Raw genomic sequence first — 23,015 nt, forward strand, 5'->3', positions numbered from 1 at the left:
TGCTGGAAGGATCAACGGCCGGATGATCAACAACCTTAACAAAATTAAGGGCAGACGCAGGGGACTGCGGCAGCGGCCATGAGGCAGGTGGGAAGCAGGCACAGTGATGAGCCGGCTGAGGCTGTGGGATCGTTTATTGGGGCTCTGTCCAGCCAGGATGCAGCACCCGCCTGGGCCTGGCCCGGTGCCAGCAGGTGCCGGGTGGGGGAGGGGAGAAAGCGCAGGAGAGGCCACCGCCCCAGGGCTCGCCCGGTCCTGTCTCCGTCCCTGAAGCGGTGCGGCGCTCAGGTGAGCGAGGTGTCGTCGTCGCTGCCCTCGCCGCCCGCGCCGCCCATCCGCTCCTCTCTGCTCTCGGCCACCGCGCTCTCGTCGATGTTCTCCAGTGAGTCCGCATGCTGCACCGACAGCTCCGACAGCGCCAGGCTCGGCAACGGGCTCTGCTCCGGGTGCAGCCACGGCTTGAAGTGAGGCAGGTGCTTCTGTTTCCACTCGGGGTACTTGAGGCACGCCTTGTACATCTTCTTCATGGCCTGTGGGCCCGCCGCCCCGCCGGGTCAGGGGGTGGCTAGGGGGCAGGTCTTCTCCACACCCCCCTCCAGCGGCTCAGCCCCCAGCATCCTGACTGGCTCCCTTTCAAAACTTCACTCCTCAGCCCTACTTGCCCTCCTTGAGCCCTAGGCTCCATTCTCCTTTTTTTTTTTTTTTTTTTTTTTTTTTTTTAGACGGAATCTCACTGTGTGGCCCAGGCTGGAGTGCAGTGGCATGATATCCGCTCACTGCAACCTCTGCCTTCCGGGTTCAAGTGATTCTCCTGCCTTAGCCTCCCGAGTAGCTGGGATTACAGGCACCCACCATCACACTCAGCTAATTTTTGTATTTTTAGTAGAGACAGGGTTTCACCATGTTGGCCAGGCTGGTCTCGAACTCCCAACCTCAGGTAATCCACCTGCCAAGGCCTCCCAAAGTGCTGGGATTACAGGCATGAGCCACCACGCCTGGCCCTCAGGCTCCATGCTTGACTCCACCCACCTCATTCCATAGTCCTCTTTCCAGTCTTCAACACCCCCCCCAAAATCCCAAGGCCACTCACCTTGGGAGCCAGGAACTGAGAAGATTTATTCACCACCCACTTGGGTAAGGAGCCTGTGAGGGCAGGGAAGGGAGGAAGCAGCCTCAGGGACCCAGCCCCTCCGCCCCTGACAAAAGCCCCACCCTCTGCCCAGAGCTTCCAGGGAGGCCACCGTCTTCCCCATGAGGAGGAGGTGTGTTTGGCAAGTCCTACAAGCCTTTACCCTCACTTCCTTCCACCTCAGACCGAGGTCCTCAGGCTTAGCTCTGTCCCCCACTTTCCCTCTGCCCAGCCTCAAAGATTACGTGGAAGAAAACCACAGAGTCCTAGGTAAGCACAGGCTATACATGGGTGGAAACTCGGACCCACCCTGCTGCACCTGCTGCCTCATTCAATCACACTGACATCCCTTCTCAACCTAACCTCCCTCCTAGGAATGCCCCTGACGCTCAGCCCCTCCCCTGCCTGTCCTTCCAAGTCCTCCCCTGACCACACAGGCCTCTGGCTGAGCACCCCAGCCTGGCCTGACCTGGAATCCACTGCCCAGCTCTCCACCCTATCTCATTCCCAAGTGTCCACTCCACCTCTGACACCCAACACAATGAGGTGCCGGGGGAGTGCTAGGCCTGGACCACTGTGCGCTCTGGGGCTTGGAGCATTTCCAGGCAAGGATGCTCAAGGCTTCCCCATCCTCTAGTCATTCACTCACTCACTCACTCACTCCATGTTCACTGTGACACCCACCCTGGGCCAGCCCTGGGGACCCAGAGAGGAACTCACTGGGGGCCCAACAGGAGCCGACTGTTCTACTAGAGGGGAATGGACTACAGAACAGGGAGCCAGTGACTCCCCTGAGTGTCAGGGATCAGGAGGTGACACCCACAGCACCCCTGGAGGGGCGAGGAGGGGAGGCTTCGGGGAAGGGCTGCCTGGGCACAGAAGTGGGGATGGGTGAGGTGTGAGAGACACCAGGAGACCTGGGACAGGGCTTAGGCTTTTCTTGGAGGGCAATGGAGAGCCACAGAGTAACTTCAAGCAGATGAGAGTCATGAGGAGATAAGTGTTTTAGAGAAATTCCTCTGGCCGCTGTTACACACAGACAAGGTAGTTGGTATGGAGAGAAATGCCGGACTCAGGAACTGCTGAGGAGGCAGAATCAATAAGAATCAGTGACGGGGGCTAGGCGCAGTGGCTCACGCCTGTAATCCCAGCACTTTGGGAGGCCAAGGTGGGTGGATCACAAGGTCAGGAGTTCGAGACCAGGCTGGCCAACATGGTGAAACCCCATCTCTACTAAAAATACAAAAAGTTAGCTGGGGGTGGTGACAGATGCCTGTAATCCCAGTTACTCGGGAGGCTGGGGCAGAAGAATCGTTTGAACCCGGGAGGCAGAGGTTGCAGTGAGCCGAGATTGCACCATTGCACTCCAGCCTGGGAAACAAGAGTGAAACTCTGTCTCAAAAAAAAAAAAAAAAAAAATCAATGGCTGGATTTGGCTGAGGAAGAGGGAGTGACCCCAAATGATGGCAGGTTCTGGGCATGGGTGACTGAAAAGTGGAGACTTAGGGCAAGGGGCAAGTTAGGAGGAAAGATGGCGAGTTCCCCACTGGACACAACGAGGCTTAGGTGCCTGGAAGACATCCGAAGGGAGATGTCCAGGTGGCCGATGGCCACAGGAATCTGAATCTCAGCTGAGAGAGACATGGCCACTTGTGACAGAAGCCACAGGGGTGGCTGAGCCATCCCCAGGGAGAGAAGACTAAGGCCTAGAAAACCCAGGCATCCAGGACAGGCAGAGGGAACAGCCAGTGAGCAGGGAACAAGGCAGAGCATGGGGACGGCAGAGCCCAGGAAAAGCGTTCCCAGCTTCATCAGTGGGGCAGTGGCACCTCCCTGGCCCACTCTTTTCAAACCACTGTAAAGTCCCAAGCCTTGGTTCAAGGAAGGCTTTGGATGGAAATGCCCCAAAATGCAAAACAGCTCCTAACAGATGCCCTTCTGGATCCCTAGTAGATCAGGCCCCACCCCTGTGGTATAGGGAAGGATCCCATGATAGGCTGCCAGGGCCAAGCCCTCACCTTTGGGGTCCACCTGGGCCAGGTAGGTGATGACGCAGCTCTTGGGCCCTGTGCTCTGGATGAGGTAGCCCGTCTGGATGGACACAGCTCGGACCAAGTCTTTCCGAGGTGGGTATTTCTGGGGATGGAAGGCACAGGGAGGTGAGACTCGGGGTGGGGGCAAAGAAGATGTTTTTGTGAGTATACACAAACGCGCACGCGCACACACACATACAGTTAATTCACATGCCGTGACATCTGTTACAGATCAGGCCTGATTCTGGGTGCAGAGAAAGGGAAGAACCAGAGTAGGTCATCCTAGCCCCTCTTGAAGCTTTTCCTGTTCCCCTCAGAAAAGCCCCCAGTCTGGGGTCAGGGCTCATGAGCACATATGGGCACTCACAGACACACACACTCACCCTTGCCCAGGCCAGCTATACCTGCCTGTCCTTGCCCAGGGAGATCAAGGTGGCTTAGCCTCAGGGAGGACCAGAGGACCCTGCCTGTCACCTCTTGTTCCTCATTTCCCTGTCCCAGAGCCCAACCAATCGAAGTCAGCCCATCCCACCCACTCGCCACAGAGGTGGCCACACTGCCCTCTCCTGATCTGCTCAAGAGACCCAGCAGGGAGAGAGGAGCCATTATCCTCACTGTACAGGAAGGAAACTGAGGGCCAGTGGGCCTATGCCTGCCCGAAGTCATATTGAAGTCACGGTGGCAGCCTCAGCCTTGCGCTGCCTGACCTTCTCCCCTGCTCCACCGCAGGGAAGGCAGGTTGACTCACAGGATGTTTGACTGAGTAGTTCATAATGATGTAATCAGCGCCCATGGGGAGCCAGGAGCGGAGGGTGATGACATCACGGTTCTTCAGGGGCTTGGGACACCTCCCTGTGGAGGGCAAGGGACAGTTCAGCCAGACCACTGGTCCACCTGCCTACAAGGGAGGGTGTGGCAGAGGCCAGAGATGCAGGGATGCCTAAAACTGCCAGCTCTCCAGTGCAAAGATGCACCTCCCTCCCAGACCACAGTCCCACAGCTGGAGCCAGAAAAGAGACAGGGCAAGACCTGTCCCTACTGTCTCCAGCCAGCCCTGCTCCTTACAGCCTCACACAGCCCTTACATTGTTGGCCTGGCTGGTTTGTCTACGTGAACGTGAGTGTACGAGAGAAAAACAGTATGAGTGTGCATGAAAATGTGTGCCTGGGACTATGTGGCATGTGGGTGGGGGCTGTGTACCTGATTGAGTGTATGCCTATGTGTGTATGTATATACGTGAACATGTGAGTGCATATGTATTTGTAAGTGTATGGGTGTGTGCCTAAGGGTCTAGGAGTGGACAGGGAGGGCAGCTCTATCTCTCAGCACTCAAGTCTCCGAGCAGCTTGGTCATGTGAGTAACCACAGGAGGGAGGGGGGAAGAGGAGGCTTGGTGGGAGGCCTGGATGGAGGCCAAGGGGACTGGGATCAGCGTGCTACGCCTGCTCACAGGAGTAATAGCCCACGTCAGCGTTGACTGTCAAGCGGGCGATGTCAAAAGTCTCAATGACGTTGCTGTCCCATTTCTTGCGGTACTCAATGTCGTGTAGGACGTCGTAGAGTGTCTCGGCTGGCACATCACGGCACTCCATCCGGCACTGCAGACAAGATATATGGGTTGTCAGGATCATATGGGGCTCAGAGCCTTGGCCAGGGGACCAGAAGGCAGATAGGCAGAGGGGGAGGAAGAGAAAGAGGACAGCAAAGAACAGGGGCCTCTGAAACCAGCATGGACTTCCTTCTTGCCACAAGCCCTGTCCAGCTCCCCAAAAAGCCACCTGTGCCAGGAGACAGACAGCCTCTGTATCCAGAGACCATCTCCCCCGACTCAGCCCAGTCTCCTCCTCCAGGAAGCCTTCCCAGCCAGAACTTCTGGGCTCCCACACAATGAATCTCTATGTCTGTGCCCTCCCAGACCCCTGTGAGCTCCTCGTGGGCAGAGGCTCATGGTTGCTTCAGCATGGAGCCTGGAATGGCTACATGTTAAATGAAATGAAAGCATAAATGAAAGTTGAATGCCAAAGTGGATGATTTATTTCCTCCCTGGTACTTATCACGCGGCCATACCACCTGTCCTCTTATTTGTGGTTTGTTTGTTTGTTTTTCCTTCAACAAACATCTTTGGATTTTTTTTTTTTCTTTTTCTGAGATGGAGTTTCGCTCTTGTCACCCAGGCTGGAGTGCAGTGGCGCGATCTCGGCTCACTGCAACCTCTGCCTCCCGGGTTCAAGTGATTCTCCTACCTCAGCCTCCAGAATAGCTGGGATTACAGGCATGTGCCCAGCTAATTTTTGTATTTTTAGTAGAGATGGGGTTTCACCATGTTGACCAGAATGGTCTCAATCTCTTGACCTTGTGATCCACCCACCTTGGCCTCCCAAAGTGCTGGGATTACAGGTGTCAGCCACCACACCCGGCCTGGATTTCTTTCTTTTTTTCATTCATTCATTCATTCATTTATTGAGACAGAGTTTTGCTCTTGTTGCCCAGGCTGGAGTACAGTGGCGTGATCTCGGCTCACTGCAAGCTCTGCCTTCCGGTTTCAAAGGATTCTCCTGCCTCAGCCTCCTGAGTAGCTGGGATTACAGGCACCTGCCACCACTCCCGGCTAATTTTTTGTATTTTTAGTAGAGACGGGGTTTCACCATGTTGGCCAGGCTGGTCTCTAACTCCTGACCTTGTGATCCACCTGCCTCTGCCTCCGAAAGTGCTGGGATTACAGGCATAAGCCGCCGCGCCCAGCCTGGATTTCTTACTGTGTATTAGCCTTGCCCTCAAAGAGCTTTCCATCTGGGTAGAAGACGGCCAAGGACACCTTGTTTTATTTAACCCCCTCACCAACAACTCTGTCAGATAAGAAATCCAAGGAGGAACTTGAGGCTCAAAGAGGTTAAGTAACTCGCCCAATGTCACTCAGCTGGTAAGTAGCAGAGCTAGGATTTAACCCAGATCACATGTCTGGAAAGCAAGTAAAATCAGAACGAGGTTTCCCTAGGTTTGCACTCAGTGAGGTGAAACTCAATATCCTTGTTCTGTGATTTTTTTTTTTTTTTTTACCCAAGTACCCTATCCCCAAGATCAAGTTCCTCTCAGCAAATGGACAAGTTTTCTTGTGTAGTTTAAAAAGATCTCCCAGAACTGGCATTTAGACAGTGCCAAGGGAACCCTCACATAATACTTTTCCACTCACAAGAGGAGATAAGCAACCATATGAGGGAGAGGTCACACTGTCTTCCCCCTCATCCCAGAATAGGCCTTGGCCCCACTAATGGTGGTGGGATGCCGCAGGAAGGACACACCAACACCTGCTGGCTATTCTAGGCACCAAGAAACCCATCACGCCTTGGATATAACTTCAGTTTACAGAAAATACAGAGGACAGAGGAATGAGCTAAGTGACACCACATGAGAATGCAACCAGACAGAGCCAGACAGTGAATCATTCCACGGGACTCCTGGCCCAGGCTCTTCTACTGGTCAACGTCAACAAAGGGGCTGGGTGGGACTGACTTGCAGGACATAACAACCACATGTAAAGTGTGTCTCTGCATTGCAAACTGATTTGGACACACCATCTATAAAGGGGATTTTTGGGACAACTGGAGAAAAGTGAACGTGATCAGAGTATCAAGTGCATTGAAAATTTACAGAAACAAAATGGTGGAAACTGCTGCCTAAAAAAAGGTTACAAAATAGGTTGGGCGCAGTGGCTCATACCTGTCATCCCAGCACTTTTGGAGGCTGAGACAGGCAGATCACTTGGGGTCAGGAGTTCGAGACCAGCCTGGCCAACCATCTCTACCAAAAATACAAAAATTATCTGGGCGTAGTGGCACACAACTGTAATCCCAGCTACTCAGGAAGCTGAGGCAGGAGAATCGCCTGAATCTGGGAGGTGGAGGTTTCCGTGAGCCGAGATCATGCTGTGTGCTCCAGCCTGGGTGACAGAGCAAGACTCCATCTTAAAAAACAAACAAACAAAAAGCAGCATAACCTCAATTGGGGGAAAAAAATATACGCATAGAGGAAGCTCAGGAAGCGCAATTGCTAAGGTGTTAACAGTGGAGATCTCTGAATGATAGATAGGAATGTGATGGTTTCATTTTGCTTGTCTGTATTTTTCTTTTCTTTTTTTTTTTTTTTTGAGATGGAGTTTCGCTTTTGTTGCCTAGGCTGGAGTGCAATGACACGATCTTGGCTCACCGCAACCTACGCCTCCCGGGTTCAAGTGATTCTTCTGCCTCAGCCTCCTGAGTAGCTGGGATTATAGGCACCCACCATCATGCCTGGCTAATTTTTGTATTTTTAATAGAGACGGGGTTTCACCATGTTGGCCAGGCTGGTCTCAAACTCCTGACCTCAGGTGATCCTCCCGCCTCGGCCTCCCAAAGTGCTTGGATTACAGGTGTGAGCCACTGCGCCCGGCCACTTGTCTGTATTTCTTATTATCTAACATGTATAGTACTAATTCTGAAATAATGAAAACAATTTGGAAAGGTCCTCCAGCAATACTGACAGGTGCACCCACCATGTGCCAGGTATTACACTAAGTGCTTTATACACATTATTTTATTCTTACAGCAGCGCTCTGGGATATTGGCCCCATTATAGGATTAAGAAAAACAAGGTTCAAGGACAGACTCGACACTGCAATATTGTTTGTGTCACCCTAAACAATTCACCCTCCCTTTCTACCCCATTTACCTTTCTGCTCTATAATGGGGCATAACTAGATCCAACCATTTAATCAGCAGCCCTCAGCTCCAGCCCTGTACTGAGCCCAGAAGAGTCAGAGATGAATTCGAGGCCTGTCTTTGAGAGGTCTGCAGTGAAAGAAGGAGCCCACCTTGGAAATGGGGAGGTGTCCTAAAGTGGTCACTGGGGGCATAAGAAGGAAATCAGCTCCATGGGCTGGGTCGGGGGATCAGGCTTCATGGAGAATCTCAGTGCAGGAGGTAGGGGTTTGCCAAGTGCCCCTGGCAGAAAGAACAGCCAGCCAAGGTGCAGAGGCAGGCAAGAGTGTGGCCTGTGGGCAGTGAATGAGTTCCATCTGGCTCAGTCTCCGTGGTGTGGTATAGCCTGCTACTCAAAAGGTCCCTGGTTCTAGGTCTTCTTGGAAAAATGGGTGATTCCAGGGCTGGGTCAGAGAAAGTATAAGATGAGCATGGAACATCTTCTTGTGCCAGGAAGTAAGCAAATACTCAAAGAATGATAGAGATTTTGGACACCGGAACCAGCTTGAAGGGCTCTTCCCCTGGCACAGTGGCCAACTCTTCAAGGTTTACCGAGGACTTCCCCAGTTTTACCACTGCAAGTCTCACATCCTGGGAAATCCCCCAGTCCCAGGCAAGCTAGGACAGTTGATCACTCTACCATGGGCTCAATCTGAGATAAGCTGCATATTAAACTCAATAATGACCATAACTGTAGATATTCCATCGAATAAAATAGGAAACCAAAGTCTATACAGGTATGAATAAACAAGTAAATGGAATGTTTGATGAGGAATGGGGGATTTACATAGTTTTAAAGTAACTTCCCATCAAAATACTTATTAATTACAAAGGGAAAATTAGTCACTTCATAGTAGAGAAGCCTGGCAAATAGCACCTTAATCAAGTGATCAAAGGGAATCTCATTAATCACAGGACGAGTTGCTGTCAGGTGTTGCCTGGTAGGACACAGTGAGAGGAATACAGGTATCACTTCTGTGCTACCTCTGCCACAGAGACATAACATAAATAGAATCACAAGGGAACCTCAGACAAACCCAGAATGAGGGCTTGTCTCATTTTATAAAATAATTGGCCTGTAAGTGTCAGGATCATGACAGTCACAGAGAGAACTACATTAGACTGAGGAGACTAATGAGATGTGAGTGACTGAGTGAATGAATGAAGGAACAAAGTGAAGGGAGGAACGCGATGGTGAGAAAGGGGGTTGAAGAAGACAGAGGCCGGATCTGGCATCATCGTTAGCATCCAAACAGCCTCCTGAGTGGCCACAGGGAGGTCCAGGCACTGCCCCAAACGTTCAACACGCACTCATTCTTCACCCCAAACCTAGCTGGTGGTCGCTGTTATTATTCCTGCACTGAAAAATAGAAAACTGAAGCTTGGGGGATTCAGCAACTTGCCCAGATCATAGAGCCTGAAAGCAGCAGAGCAGGGACTCAAAATCGGATCTCCCTGTGTTCTTAACCATCAAAGAGCACTCAAGTGTGGTTTCTGAGGAAATCAGAATTTCTCTAAATCCAAATTTGGATGCTAGTTGGCTTTGCAAATCTTCAAACATGTTATCCTGGACCATGAGTGTATGGAGGGGCACTGACAACAAAACCCTGCTTCCCAGGTTAGAATCCAACCTGGGACTGCCTCTTCCCCAGCCAGGCTCAGTGCTCCCAGGGCCCAGCTGCAAAGCAGCTGAATGCACACTGGGAAGGGGCCCATGCTGCCCCATCCTCCTTCCAGAGGCTCCCAGAGCAGGGCTGTTGTGGCTCCAGAGGCCAAAGACCCACCTCTGGGACAGAGGACAGTGGCCGGAGCATGCAGAGCCACGAGACAGACCAGTTGCTCAGTGTAAACTCTGAGTAGCACTTTATCTTATAAAGAGAAACTTCAAAGGTTTCCCAGGCTAGTGGCAGACTCTTGTGGAGGAAGGCCCCTGCCCAGAGAGTAAGAACCTTTGCTGTGGCAGCGCAGGTGAAGAAACTGAGGCAGGCCGGGTCGTGGGGGTCAGGTAAGTGTCCACAGGCCTCCCTAGCCTGGCCTGGCTCGTGCCCTTTCCATAGCCCCCAGCAGGCAGCACTGCTGCGCTAAGCAGAAGAAATTACACCCATCTTTGTTCCTGCGGGCGGCGGTGGCCACGCCCCAAAGGTGTAATTCTAAGAGGCTTGGGGAGGGACAGGTGGCGGGGTAGGGCTGAGTCTCTGGAGAGCACCAGGTGGGCGGGCCGGTACCAGGAACCCCCAGCTATTAGGCCCTGGGTGAGTGAGTGTCCACACCAGATGTTGCCGTCAGGTGTTGCCTGGTAGGCCATCTTGGCTACCCCCGGAGAAACTCCCCCTGGAAACAGGAACCCAAGGGGTGTTGCTCCACCAAGGAGCCATGCTGGGCTTGAGTACGTTTAAAGCCTGGTGACAGCAGGGACCCCGACATGCAGTGGTATTATATTTGAGAAAACAGGCCAGCCAGGTGCGGTGGCTCACTCCTGTAATCCTAGCACTTCGGGAGGCCGAGGCGGGCAGATCACCTGAGGTTGGGAGTTCAAGAACAGCCTGACTAACATGAAGAAACCTCATCTCTACTAAAAATACAAAATTAGCCGGGGTGGTGGCACATGCCTGTAATCCCAGCTACTCAGGAGGCTGAGGCAGGAGAATCGCTTGAACCCGAGAGGCGGAGGTTGCAGTGAACCAAGATTGTGCCATTGCACTCCAGCCCAGGCAACAACAGCAAAACTCTGTCTCAAAAAAAAAAAAGAAAAGAAAAGAAAAAGAAAACTGAGGCCAGGGGGAGCAAGTGACACCAGAGAAACTACAGGCTGTGTCCCAGGCACTCCACTCTCCAAACCCCCTCAAGTTCTCAAGGTGAAAAACCGGGATTCCCGAGAACCCCTGGGACCAGCACTGCACTCCACAGCTCCCCAATTCCCATGAAGCCACGATCAGAAGGGACTGAACAAGCAAGGCGCAGGAAAGACCCACACAGGCTTTGAGGCTGGCAATCCCAGGCTCAATCCCAGCCCTGTCTCCTGGGCACAAGAGTTAATGCTTAGGAGTCTTCATTTCCTCATGTGAAAAATGGAAATAATAATAGCAGCTATCTCATGGGGATGTTGTGATTAAATGAGATAACGCATGTAATATGCCTAGCGCGTAGTAAATACTCAAAAATAGGCCGGGCACAGTGGCTCTCACCTGTAATCCCAGCACTTTGGGAGGCAGAGGCGGGTGGATCATTTGAGGTCAGGAGTTCGAGACCAGCCTGACCAACATGGTGAAAACCTGTCTCTACTAAAAATACAAAAAAAAAAAAAAAATTAGCTGGGTGTCGTGGTGCACACCTGTAATCCCAGCTACTCGGAAGGCTGAGACACAAGAATCACTTAAACCCAGAAGGAGGAGGTTGCAGTGAGCTGAGATCATACCATTGCACTCCAGCCTGGGTGACAGAGTGAGACTATCTCAAAACAGAAAAAAAGAGTAGCTATTGGCTGGTCCAAATGTAGTGAGTGATCTCAATTGATTATTCACAGTAAGTTACAGATCGAACTCCTTGTTCTACTGTTTTCCCCCTTCTCACTACTGCATTTGACTAGTCTTTAAAAAAAAAAATAGTAGCTATTATTACTCCAGTGGGTTTCCGTGAGTAGCCATGCACCCTTCCACGTGGCCAGGACTAGGCTGCATTTGCAGATACTGTGTACCCTGGGTGCCTCCCACATCTCACCCTGCCCTGCCCTTCCATTCATCCTTTCACTATTCTCTGAAGCCTGCTGTGTGCCAGACCTGTGTGCAACTGTGTGGTGGGAGACCGGCGGTGAACCAGACCTGAGCCCTGCCCCAAAGAGGTCCCGCCAAGTAGAGTGGTAAGGGACAGGGACACAAAACCTCAAGATAGCACGAGCAGGGCTAGGAGAGGTGAATGCACATGAACTGCATGGTAGAGTGCACCTGAGCCCAAAAGGATAAGGCCCTGAGCCACTGAGGGGCAGGAAAGGGCATTTCAGCAGGGGGACGAGTGGTGCACAGGCCTGGAGGCTTAAACAAACAAGTACAGTGCAGGGTCCAGTGCCCAAGCTGTATCTCACTCTACCCCCCACCTCTCTCCCGCCCCCTGACTGTGTTCTCTGGGATGTCTTGCCAGTGCTGAGCATTAGAGAAAGTGGACTCTCCACTCCAGGGAGGGGCAGCAGTCTCTCCCAAGACCCAGGGAGATGGTCGACCTGAGACGGGAAAGGAAGTCAGGTCCCCTCCATGGGGCCATGTCCTGGCCTTGAGAGCCAAAGGCCCAGGCAGTTACAAGCAAACAGACACACAGACAGGTGGACCTAAGGCTAATCCTCCCTCCAAGACCTTACACAGCAGGACGCCAGTATCCTTGCCCATGGGATATGTGGGGCACACAGACTATCCCAAAGTCCTAGGGACCCAGGAAATGATCTCTTCACTCAGAACCCTTCAGGTGACCACTGGGGAAACCTGGCTTCAGTTGGGCTCTGAAATATCCTATAGGCTGTTCTAACTTCTCCATACATTGCATTTCAGCAGATAGTTTTGTGATGGGAGTAACTGTTAAGCAAATCACCCTTTCCCAACAGAACCATATTCAAATGAGAGGAAGAATTCCTGATGGGGTGGGGCACAAAGTATCAAATCAATCACAGCCCTGAACAACAGCCCCAACCTCAATAACCATTACCATTGCTCAAAATCACTGACCATTCAGCACCCCGCAAAGGAGACAGGGGCACCTGGACCATGGACCCCACAGGGGCTGAAATTTAGCTCAAACCACCTCTGCCAGCTGTCAAGGGCACAGAGCTGCATCCTTTGCAGATATTGCCTCTGACCCTTCCAACACCCCAGAAGGAAGCATCACCCCCATTTTACAGATGCTGAAACTGAGGCCCAGGGAGGTACAATCCACACAGCTAACAGTAGTGAAGCAGAGAACCAGAGTCCAGGTGTGACTGACCCTACAGTGTCAGGACTTTCTGCTACCTTCACCAAGGGGCAGGACTGGCCCAGCTAAAACAAACACCCTGGCAACTGGAGGCTGCCTTAGTTGATGGTTATAATGCAGCGCTTTGCTGACCAGGGAGGCAGAGCTCACAGATTCCTCCTCCAAACAAATCTCCTGACCCAAGTTCCAGATTTTCCAGAACCCAGTGCTGGGGCTCCAAACCTGAAGCACCTGTCGCCTGCAGGCCCAGAGTTCATACAGCAGTGCTGGTCCATCTGTGTCAGACAGACCTCTGCCCTGCCATGTCCCAGCTGTGTGGCCTTGGCTTGGGCAAAGAACTCTGAGCCCCAACATCTCATCTGTCAAGCAGAGATAATCCTCTCCTCAGAGTGGTCCTGTAAGGATTAGATGAGACTGGTCCCTAAAGCCCTTGGCAGTAGCTGCCCCTCCTCCAGCCCCAGGCCCCAGCAACTTTCCCTGATTTCTCAGGCCCTGCCCTGGGGGAACACCTCCCACTAATCCCCAAAGGACAGGACACACAAGGACAACAAGGAACAAAGTTTAAAATAACAAAAATGCCAAGATCCCTCCACAGCGTGAGTGCACAGCGAGGGGATGGGCAGCTCTCTCACACCCCACACAGATGCCCCCTCTACCCTCACAGCCCACAGCCAGGCCCTGCCCTCACCATGCTGGACCAGGAGAGGAGGCTCTGAGAGATGCAAAGCCTGGCCCACAGTACACAGCAGGTCCGAGCCCCAGCGCCAGTGCCCCTCTGCTCTTTCTGCTCCTGCTTCTCCTCCCATGACCCACACACCAGCTGCTGGCTTCAGGGCCCTCCACTCTGCCCTTCCCTGAGGCCCCCACAAGGCAAGCATCAGGCCAAGCTGATGGAGCACCTGCCTCTTGCCTCTGGGTTTCTGGGGCCCCCAAAATGGAGACCACCAAGACCCTTCACTTTACACTCCCCCCGCCCCCCCAAAAAATCCCAAGAGCTGCTCCAGGGCACAGACCTGAGGGTTCAGGGGAAGAGGGGAAGGAGAGAGGTCTGCTCAGTGCTGTCATGAGGGGTGCTGAGGCACCTCCTCCTCCAGCACTGCCCAGAATGCTTTCCCAGGACTTCCTCTCACTAGCTCCCTTCCTATTATGTCTTCAATATGTCTTCAAACTTCAGACTGGCTGCCCCCTGTCCAGGCAGCCTGCCCTATCCCTAAACTCTCCAGTATGGGCTGGAGGCCACCTTTCCTTGTCTCCTAGACCCCCAGCAGCTCCCCCCTCAGCATGCGTTGTCATGCATTCATTTGCCTGCAATGCTGTGGCCCCTTGCTCATCTTGGCATCCTCCATGCCTTGCAGGGGGCCTGGCCTACAGCAGGCGCTCAATAAGGAGCTGTTCCTGAATGGAGGGATGGGCAGGTAAGCCAACAAAGAGGCTGAGCCTGTGTGGGTTTCTCTGACTTTTAGAATGCTGGAGCCCTGGTCCGTGGCCCTCAGTGCATCTGTATAATTCAGAAGGAGGTGCAGCCGTGAAAATCCCTGAACTCTTGTAGATCTCTATAACACGAGGACAACTACTATTACTACTTCCGCCATCATCCTCTTAAAAAGGGGTAAAGGGCTGGGGGGTGGAGGCATGAGGTGTCAGAAATACCAAGAGACAGGTTCAGGGGAGATTCTGGGACTTGCTTTAAGATCTTTAATAGTCCTGACAGTCAAAGAAAAGTAAAGTAAAATTGTACTGAGGTACCGATTTATGCTCAGTAAATTACCAAAAATATATAAAATACTCACTGCTTATGAGGTACTCACTGCTTATGAGGTACTCACTGCTTATGAAGATATGGTAAAACTGTTACACAGTTAGTGGCAGCAAAAATTGGTTCCATTATTCTAGAAAATAATTTGGCAAATACTTTTTAAATCATAAGAATGATTTAAAAAGAAATTTCTCTTTCTTTCTTGGTCCACTGTGGTGATCACAGTTCACTGTCCCAGTAGCTGGGACTACAGGTGTGTGCCACCACGCCTGGCTAATTTTTGTATTTTTTGTAGAGATGGGGTTTTGTCATGTTGCCCAGGCTGGTCTCAAATTCCTGGGCTTAAGTGATCCTCCCACCTCAGCCTCTCAAAGTGCTGGGATTGCAGGTGTGAGCCACTGCACCCCACCAAAAATGTATTTTTCAATTCAGTTCCCAGAATCCCAGGACTACAAATTTGTACTCAGAAAAAAATATAAAATAAGAAAAAAAGTTATGTTACAATATTCATGAGTACATTATTGAATTTGCAATTAGCAAATTATACTGGAGAACCCCCTGAACACTACCAGCAGCAGCCCCAGTTCGGGTAAGAGTGACATCACCCTAATGATGACGCACATCACAGAGGGTGGAGGGTTCCCCCGAGCAGGGGTGGCCACTGAGCTAGCTCTGCACCTTCAGAACCCAGACAGGCCTACAGGCAACAGCTGCCAGAAATGTTCCTGCATTAATAATTCTGTAGCAATATGAGAAACTTCTACAGAGCAAGATTAAATAAACAAAACAGGACACAAACTAGTACCCGTGACACGGTTTGAACTATGAACAAACTCTACACCTTTGAATGAGAGCTGGAAGGAACCAAGAAAAAGTTCTACTCAGGGAACTGAGGCTCCGGATGATTTATCTTTATTTTTCTTTTTTGGATTCTCATTACTGGTGCTACAATATCATTTATACAAGAGATAAAAATCACTTTTTTAAAAGAATTATTTTTTTTGAGACAGAGTTTGGCTCTGTCGCCCAGGCTGGAGTGCAGTGGCACTATCTTGGCTCACTGCAACCTCTGCCTCCCAGGCTCAAGGATTCTCGTACCTCAGCCACCTGAGTAGCTGGGATTACAGGTGTGCGCCATCGTGCCCGGCTAATTTTTGTATTTTTAGTAGAGATGGGGTTTCGCCATGTTGGCCAGAATGGTCTCAAACTCCTGGCCTCAAGTGATCCACCCATCTCAGCCTCCCAAAGTGTTAGGATTACAGGCATGAGCCACCACACCCAGCCTTACTTTTTTTCTTCCTAATTAAATGCATTGCCCAGAACCCCAACTCCTTACTCCCTGGACCTGAAAGCTGGGACTCAGCTGAGTTGGGGCCTGAGACTACCCATCTGATGCTGAGTTAACCTGGGAACACTCTGCGTTGTCTGGCAGGGCTTGCAGGCACAGACAATGACAACTCTTTAGGTTCAAGGAAGGTACAAAGGGAAGCCAGAAATGCAGGTAGAGGGAGGGGCATCTAAGCTGGATCCTAAAAGATGACCAGGAGAGGAGACGGCACCCAGATGAAAGGGAGGGGGAAGGGGCTCCCGGCAGAGGTGATGGCCTGAGAACTAGAAACGGCATGGACTGGTTGGGGGAAGGAGAAGGATCAATGCAGTGCCACAAGGTAACCCAGGTGAACAAGCACAAAAGTGGGAAATGGAGCTGTCCTTTAGGGACCTGTTCATTTATTCATCCATTCTCAGCAAATGTGGATGGTGTGTGGCTCTGTGCCAGGCTCTGTGCTAAGAGGTTGGTATAATAAATTCACTGAATTCTATCCTCTCAACTATCTGGGAGGAGGGACAATTACACCCATTGGTAAATGGTGGCTCAGAAAAGTGAAGTGGAGGAATCAGGTTGGAACCCCCAGCGTGATCCAAAGTCCATCCCTGAGACTATTCCCTGAGAACTAGGCTCTGTTCTGTGTAGGACCCAAGGAATCAGATGGGCCAGCACCTGGCCAGAGGAGGACAATCCCTGACAAGTCCATGCTGGGAGCTAGGGCTTTTGAGGGTGTGTGTGGAGTTCAGGGGATGTTGGGGCTGGCTTGCCTAGAGCTGGCATGGGGGTTGGAAGGACACAGAGCACAGTAGTGTGGGCCCAATGCAGGGTCTCCTTGCCCCATCTTTGGACTCAGTATTCCCACCTGCAAAATGACCAGGCAATCCCTATGGCCCTCTCCTGTGAAGTGAAGGGGATCTGGCAGCAGCTACCTCCAACTCATCTTCTTCCCAAAAGTGGAACCCCTGAGACTGTAGTGGAGAGTAGAGATGTTACCATGTCTCACCCAGACAGAGCTCCCTGAGCAGACTGAGCTAGGCCTTCTCCGCCGCTCTCCATCCAGGGCTGAGTGACTCATCCCTGCTCTGCCTCTTTCCCCCTTCCCTCCCTGGTCCCCAGCAGCCTCCCTGGACCTCCACCCCCACCTCCACCTCCAGGCTCCAGAGCAGCAGGCCCAGCTCTGCAGCAGTGATGAACGTTGCAGAGGCTGGCCTCCTGCCCTGTACCTCTCCACTTCTATCCTGGGGGGGCGAGGGGGAGCCAGACAGAGAAGGGAGAGCTGAGAAAGGGAGGCAGAGAGTGGAGGACCTAGAAGAAAAGGGAAGGGGTAGGGGATGCCAGTGGGACAACACAGAGGCCAGGGCTGACTTCAGACATCAAGACAGGCAAAGACAAAGAGGGAAAAAGCCTCCCAGGGCTTCCGGGATCACCAGTGGACTGACGCCCCCAGAGCTCTCCAGTAAAGTTCCAGGCTTCATCCCCAACAGCCTCCAGAGCACCACACCCTGGGCAGCCCACGGATGTCTCCCGCTCCCCATGCTTAGCGCTGCCATAGCAGTCACGGTTCTCCCTGTGCCTGGCACTGCCATAGTGGACATGGTTCTCCCTGTGCCCGGTGCTGCCATAGGGGGCATGGTTCTCCCTGTGCACAGCACTGCCATAGCCATAGTGGGCATGGCTCTCCCTGTGCCCAGTGCTGCCATAGTGGGCACGGTTCTCCCTGTGCCCGGTGCTGCCATAGTGGGCATGGCTCTCCCTGTGCCCAGTGCTGCCATAGCCACAGTGGGCACGGTTCTCCCTGTGCCTGGCGCTGCCATAGGGGGCATGGTTCTCCCTGTGCCCAGCGCTGTCATAGTGGGCATGGTTCTGGACTTGTCCCTTATGCTCTTACTCTCAACCTCTAGCCAACTCTGCCCATTGGATTCCACTCGGCCACAACCTTCCCAGCAGCCCCTCTTCACTGCCCAGACAGGCCTCACCATCCTTACTTGGACCCCTGTAGCCACATCCTCTTCTCTGTCCTCTGTGGCCAGGGAGCTTTTTAAAACCCAGAGCTGGTAATGGCTCTTCCCAGCCTGAAAGCTTCTGCTGTCTGTCTGTCTGTCTATCTCTCTCTCTCTCTTTCTCTGCCATCAGGATAAAATCTAAACTCCAAAATGTCCTCCCCACCCTGGTTCTGCCTCTTCTTTTCCTCACTGTTATCCCTGAACCCCTGCCACAGGGGAGCCTACCTCCCTGACCAACTCACCAAGACTTTCTCAGCTTGTTGCCTTATCCTACTGGGTCCCTGAGGCCCCATCCAAACACCAGCTCCTGGAGAAGCCCCTGTACCGTCCCCCAACCATGCTGCCAGTCATATACTCACTCAGCCTGAGTATATGTCTCTGTCCCCACACTGCTCACAAAAGGCTGTCACTGTCTCCATGTGTCTCCCCATGAGGCCTTGAGTCTCTTAAGAGCAGGACCCAGGTCTGATATCTCCAGGTGGCTGGCAGGATGGGTGGGAGGCATGAGAAGAGGTTTGTTGAATGAATAAACAACTGGGACAGGAACAACATGACCAGTATAAATATTAAGGACAGAGTAACCTTAAGACACAGGAACAAAGTCACCAGTAGAGACATTAAGGACACTGCCAGTAACCATTAAGGGACAGGCGAACAGAGATGGATAGAAAACACACCCCAAAGGGAAGACCTTGAGACCCAGAGACAGGCTTGAGGTGGCTGCACCCCTCTTGGTACCTCCCTCTATCCCCTCTGGCATGCTTGGACTGGCCTTGATGCCCTGGGGCCCCTGGAGGCAGGACAGGGGGCTTCAGAAGGGGAAACCACAGCACAGTCAGAGCTGAGCCAGGGGCGGGAGCTGCCAGGAGACAGCTGAGGAGACATAATTGGATCACAGACAACTCTGCTTCTGCAGTGAGGGGGTGTGACTCACACACACAGAGTAACGCCAGACACAGAAACACACACAGAGTCTCACTCACAGGCACAGGCGCACATACCTTCAACACAGATTGACTGACCCTGTCAGGCCCCTGTCCCAGGGCTGTCACGTGGGTAGGAAGGGGGAGATGGGAAACCCAGCACCTGCCCCTGAGGAGCTCAGTGTCTGCCAGACTAAGGGCCACATCACACACACAGTCACCCACAATTCAGCTCCACACACGAAGGCCCCAACAGAATCCTCAATCCCTATCACGTTATCTCGTCCTTATGCACAACCATCATCTGGTGTCTTATTTAGTTGTTTGCTTCTATTTTGCTCGTCACCCCTTCAGGATGTAAAACCCATGACAGCAGGGTCTGATCTGTGTGGTTTGCCCCTAAATTCCTAGATATAACACAATCCTTGGAACATAGTATGTCCTCAATAAACATACTGAAGCAATGAATGAATGCATGCATGTATGCAAGTGGAGACACACAAGGGAACTCCATCCTTCTGGCTATCAGGCCTCTACCTCAAGACTCATCACCTCTCTGGCAAAGTACCAGGCCCCAGCCACTCTGGCAGGGTCCAAAGATGGCAGGCAGGGGCAGGAGATGGTGGAGGGGATCTCAGGAAGCCGGGGCAGATGGAGGTGGTAACACAAAACCCAAGGATGAGTAAATGGCTCAGGCACCAAAGGGGAGAGCAGAGGTGGCAGTCACCCCCTACTTCCCATTAGGCAGCAGGAGGCAGTATATATGTGGCAGACATTGCTCACTGACCCCAGGACATAGGATTCCAGAGAAGCATCAGAGGTGGCAAGTACCTGCCTTCAGGGAGCCCAGGCTGAGGGGCAGGAAGGCAATGGTTATGCTAAAGCCCCAGAGAACAGCTCCAGCTGCCCTGTGCCACCTGCCCCAGGCTCTCTTTAAAGACAGGTGAAAGGAATCTACTGTGATTGGCATGGTACCCTCTGCTGCCCATACTTTTGAGTCTCCAGGGGCCCCAGGGCATCAAGGCCAGTCCAAGCATGCCAGAGGGGATGAAGGGAGGCACCAGGAGGGGTGGGGCTGTCTCAAGCCCAACACGTAGTCTGAGCTGCTTTCCCCAACCTGTTGCCAGAGCACCACCATCTGCCCAGTCAGGGGCAAAGGTGAGGGATCGGGGCTGAAATAAGGTTTCTATCCCCATCTATCCTCAGTGGCAACCAGGCACCCAGGCCAGGTCTCCTGCTCCTCGAGAACAAGCTGGAACAGCCCCGCAGAGGCCCCGGAGCCCCACAGAGCACAGGCCTCTGGGGTCACGGCATCCACAGCCCTGGCTCCAAGTGGCCCAGCCAGGCATGGAGATGCAGGGGAAGAAAGAAAACCCATCTGTCTCCAGGACTCCCTTTCTCTCATCTCCTGAAACTTTAAAGACTCTCGGCTGGAAACTGAGCTGGGGCTCGTTAAAGTTTAAAAGCGGGAGCTTGGGCAGCTGGGTGTGGAGGGCACAGAGCCAGCCTGGGGGCTGAGGGCTTCTCTAGTCCCAGCAGGGACACAGCCTGGAGTCACCCTCCACTCCACTCTGGCTCATAAGGGTTCCTTGGCCTGCTTAGGATGCAGGCCCCATCCATGTACAGGATGGCTGTACATCCATGCCGTCCTGCATCCCAGCCTGCACAACACTTCACAGTGCGCACATCGCAAAGAGTTATGCTATAACCATCATATCCCATCCATGATCACTCCTAAGGCTCTCTGGATTCCATCCCTTGCTCCATTCCCCACAACCTGGCTTTAAGGTGGGCCTTGGCACCTCTGCCCAGACAAATACAGCAGCAGCGCCCTCTTACCAGTCTCCCTGTCTAAAACCTTCCCCTGGCACCCCAGAGCCTCTAAGACTCAAGGCGTGGGGCCTCGGTCTAGCTCTCTAATCACCTCCAGCCCCCTGAGTTCTGAGCCTGCACTGAACCACCTCCCATTCTCCAAATGCACTACCCTGTGATCCACCTCTGGGCCTTTGCACAGCTGCTGCTCTGTATGGAATGCTCCCGACACGATCAAGCTTGTAATCTTCATTCCCCACCCAAAAGGATCACCTGAACATTCCTCCTCCGTGGAGTTCCTTCCCTGACCCCCAAGGCTGATTCAGATGCCCTCTCTGGATTTCCAGAGCTCCTGTGACAAGTGTGTGTCCTCAGCACCCACCTGGAGGCTCCTTGAGGGCAGGGCTTGGATCTGATTGCCCTCTCCATCCCCCACCTCCAGCACAGGGCCAAGCAGAAAGAGGGTAATGATGGATGCTTGCTGAATGTGTGAATGAATGAAGTCTCTGAAGACAGGCAGGGCAGATAAGGAAGCTGAGTCCCAGGCAGAGAACTTGCCCAGGGCCACACAGCCAGGACTCTGGATCCTGGTGTTCTTTCCCCAACATCTTCAACCCAACCCAGGCACCTCCTCCAGGAAGACTTCCCTAACACCTCCAGCCGCCTCTGATCTTTCCCTTGTCTGAGCTCCTCCAACCCAAAGTCTAGACACTGACTACCTGGGGTCATGCTCTCTGGGAGCCTGTTCCCCGAGGAGAGCTCTGGAACTACTTCTTCCAGTTCCCCCCATGCCAAGTCAGAGCTGGAACCAGGCAGCTCAGGGCCTAACCCTGGATTCTGGATCCCCTTCTAGGGACCTCTCTGATGGCATAGACTGGCAAGACCTTAGCCACCATCCTCACTCTGTGTCCAGCAGGGCAGCCTCCCCTACGCTGGCCTAAGGTTAGGACAGCCTCTACAGACCACCTGCCCAGCAACTTCCTGTATGGGGAAACTGCGCCCCACAGCAGGCAGAGCCAAGCTAGAGCCTGAACTGACCCAGTCCAAGGCCCTAAAACTAGATGAAGTCGTGCGCCTGCCACCGCCGATAAGAAGACTGACCCAGAAAGGTGAAATGACCCCCAAAGTCACATAGTGAGGACTGGACTCTTGCCCAGCTGGGTCTCCTCTAAGGTGCCCTCCCACAATGACACAGCACAGGGAGACCCACGGGCCCAATCATGTTAATAACCCAGCCCCAGGGAGTGGCGAGATCTCAGCCTTGGCGAGTCAAGGACCTAGGTCCTGATCTAGCTTCAGCCATGTCCGGCTGTTTGGCTGTGCACAAGTGAATTCCTGCTCTGAGCCTCAGTTTCCACATCTGCTTGATGGGATTAAGGAGACCTGTCCCACACGTGGCCCTGACCTTCCCCATGACCCTTTTAAGTCCCAGAGACTGGTAAGAGTGGGAAGGGCCTTGGAGACCCCTGAGCCATCTGGCATTTCATAGGGTGAGAGGGTGAGGTGCTGAGGGGTCATGAGCTGAGCACTGGCTTTGGTGTCTGGAACCCAGGTGGCCTGTGGTGTGGGGTAGGTGGACAGTGAGACAGGGCTGGGAGGTGCCACCTGAGCTTTTCCCAAAGGGGAAGGGGAGGAGCAGCAGGACAGGAAGTCAGAGGAGACAGGTCCCCACTGCCCAGCTTCCTGTGGACAGCAGAGCCTCAGGCTCTCAGCCACACCCCCTCCCACACCTGCTCCAGGGCCAGGTCTCTCCTGTCATGGGCCCAGGCTCTTATCAGGCCTCATTCCTGCCCCCAGGCTGCCTGTGCAGTGGGTGGGAGGTCACCTGGAACTGTCTGTCCTCTCTCCACCAGGGTCTGAAGACCTCTGAGGAGATACGCAGGTCTCCCCTGCCTCTCATGCGGCCGGCCTCAGGAGAACAGAGCACGTGAGCATCCAGGCCAGGGCCTCACAGGCCACGTCCTCTGCTGTCTGCCTGCTCCTCATCTCTCCCCAGCCGGGTGCTGAGTTCAGAGGCTCTTGGAGCCAAGAGGGCCCAATGGCACAGACGGGCAAGCAGCCCAGAGAGGGGCAGGAATGTGCCCAACGTCACATGCAACAGCCAGGACTGGACCCCAGCTGGCCCTGGTTGAATGACTGACAGAAGCTCTTGGTCTCCCGTTTCTCACACCAATACAGGTGCCATGAGGAAGCTGACCTGGGCTTTGAGAGACCTGAGTTCAGGCTCCAAGCTGCCCCCTGCCTTGTACCCAGGATCCACATTCAGCATCTGTCCCTGGGACAGGGACTGAACTGTCAGGAGGTAGTGTCTGTCTCTTTTCCAGTATTCAGAGCACAGTGCAGCCC

At 53.1% G+C, this 23,015-nt stretch overlaps 1 protein-coding gene across 8 annotated transcripts in view; it reads right to left on the reverse strand.

The window, feature by feature from the left end:
* Positions 1-116: 116 nt before the first annotated feature.
* Positions 117-23,015, reverse strand: part of STARD10 (StAR related lipid transfer domain containing 10) — a 35,678-nt gene continuing 12,779 nt past the window's right edge. For 6 of the 8 annotated variants that reach the window (XM_063608663.1, XM_034933331.3, XM_008968632.4 and 3 more), the window contains exons 3-7: positions 4,613-4,760; positions 3,911-4,014; positions 3,148-3,265; positions 1,091-1,143; positions 117-530 (exon numbers count right to left, since the gene is read on the reverse strand). In XM_063608663.1, the coding sequence (XP_063464733.1) occupies positions 285-530; positions 1,091-1,143; positions 3,148-3,265; positions 3,911-4,014; positions 4,613-4,760 (669 nt within the window). In that variant the 3' untranslated portion in view covers positions 117-284. The remainder of the gene's footprint in view (positions 531-1,090; positions 1,144-3,147; positions 3,266-3,910; positions 4,015-4,612; positions 4,761-23,015) is intronic. The other 2 variants (XM_034933333.2, XM_034933330.3) reach the window with 2 other exon arrangements.

The sequence above is a fragment of the Pan paniscus genome, chromosome 9 (assembly GCF_029289425.2).
Source record: "Pan paniscus chromosome 9, NHGRI_mPanPan1-v2.0_pri, whole genome shotgun sequence".
NCBI lineage: Eukaryota > Metazoa > Chordata > Mammalia > Primates > Hominidae > Pan > Pan paniscus.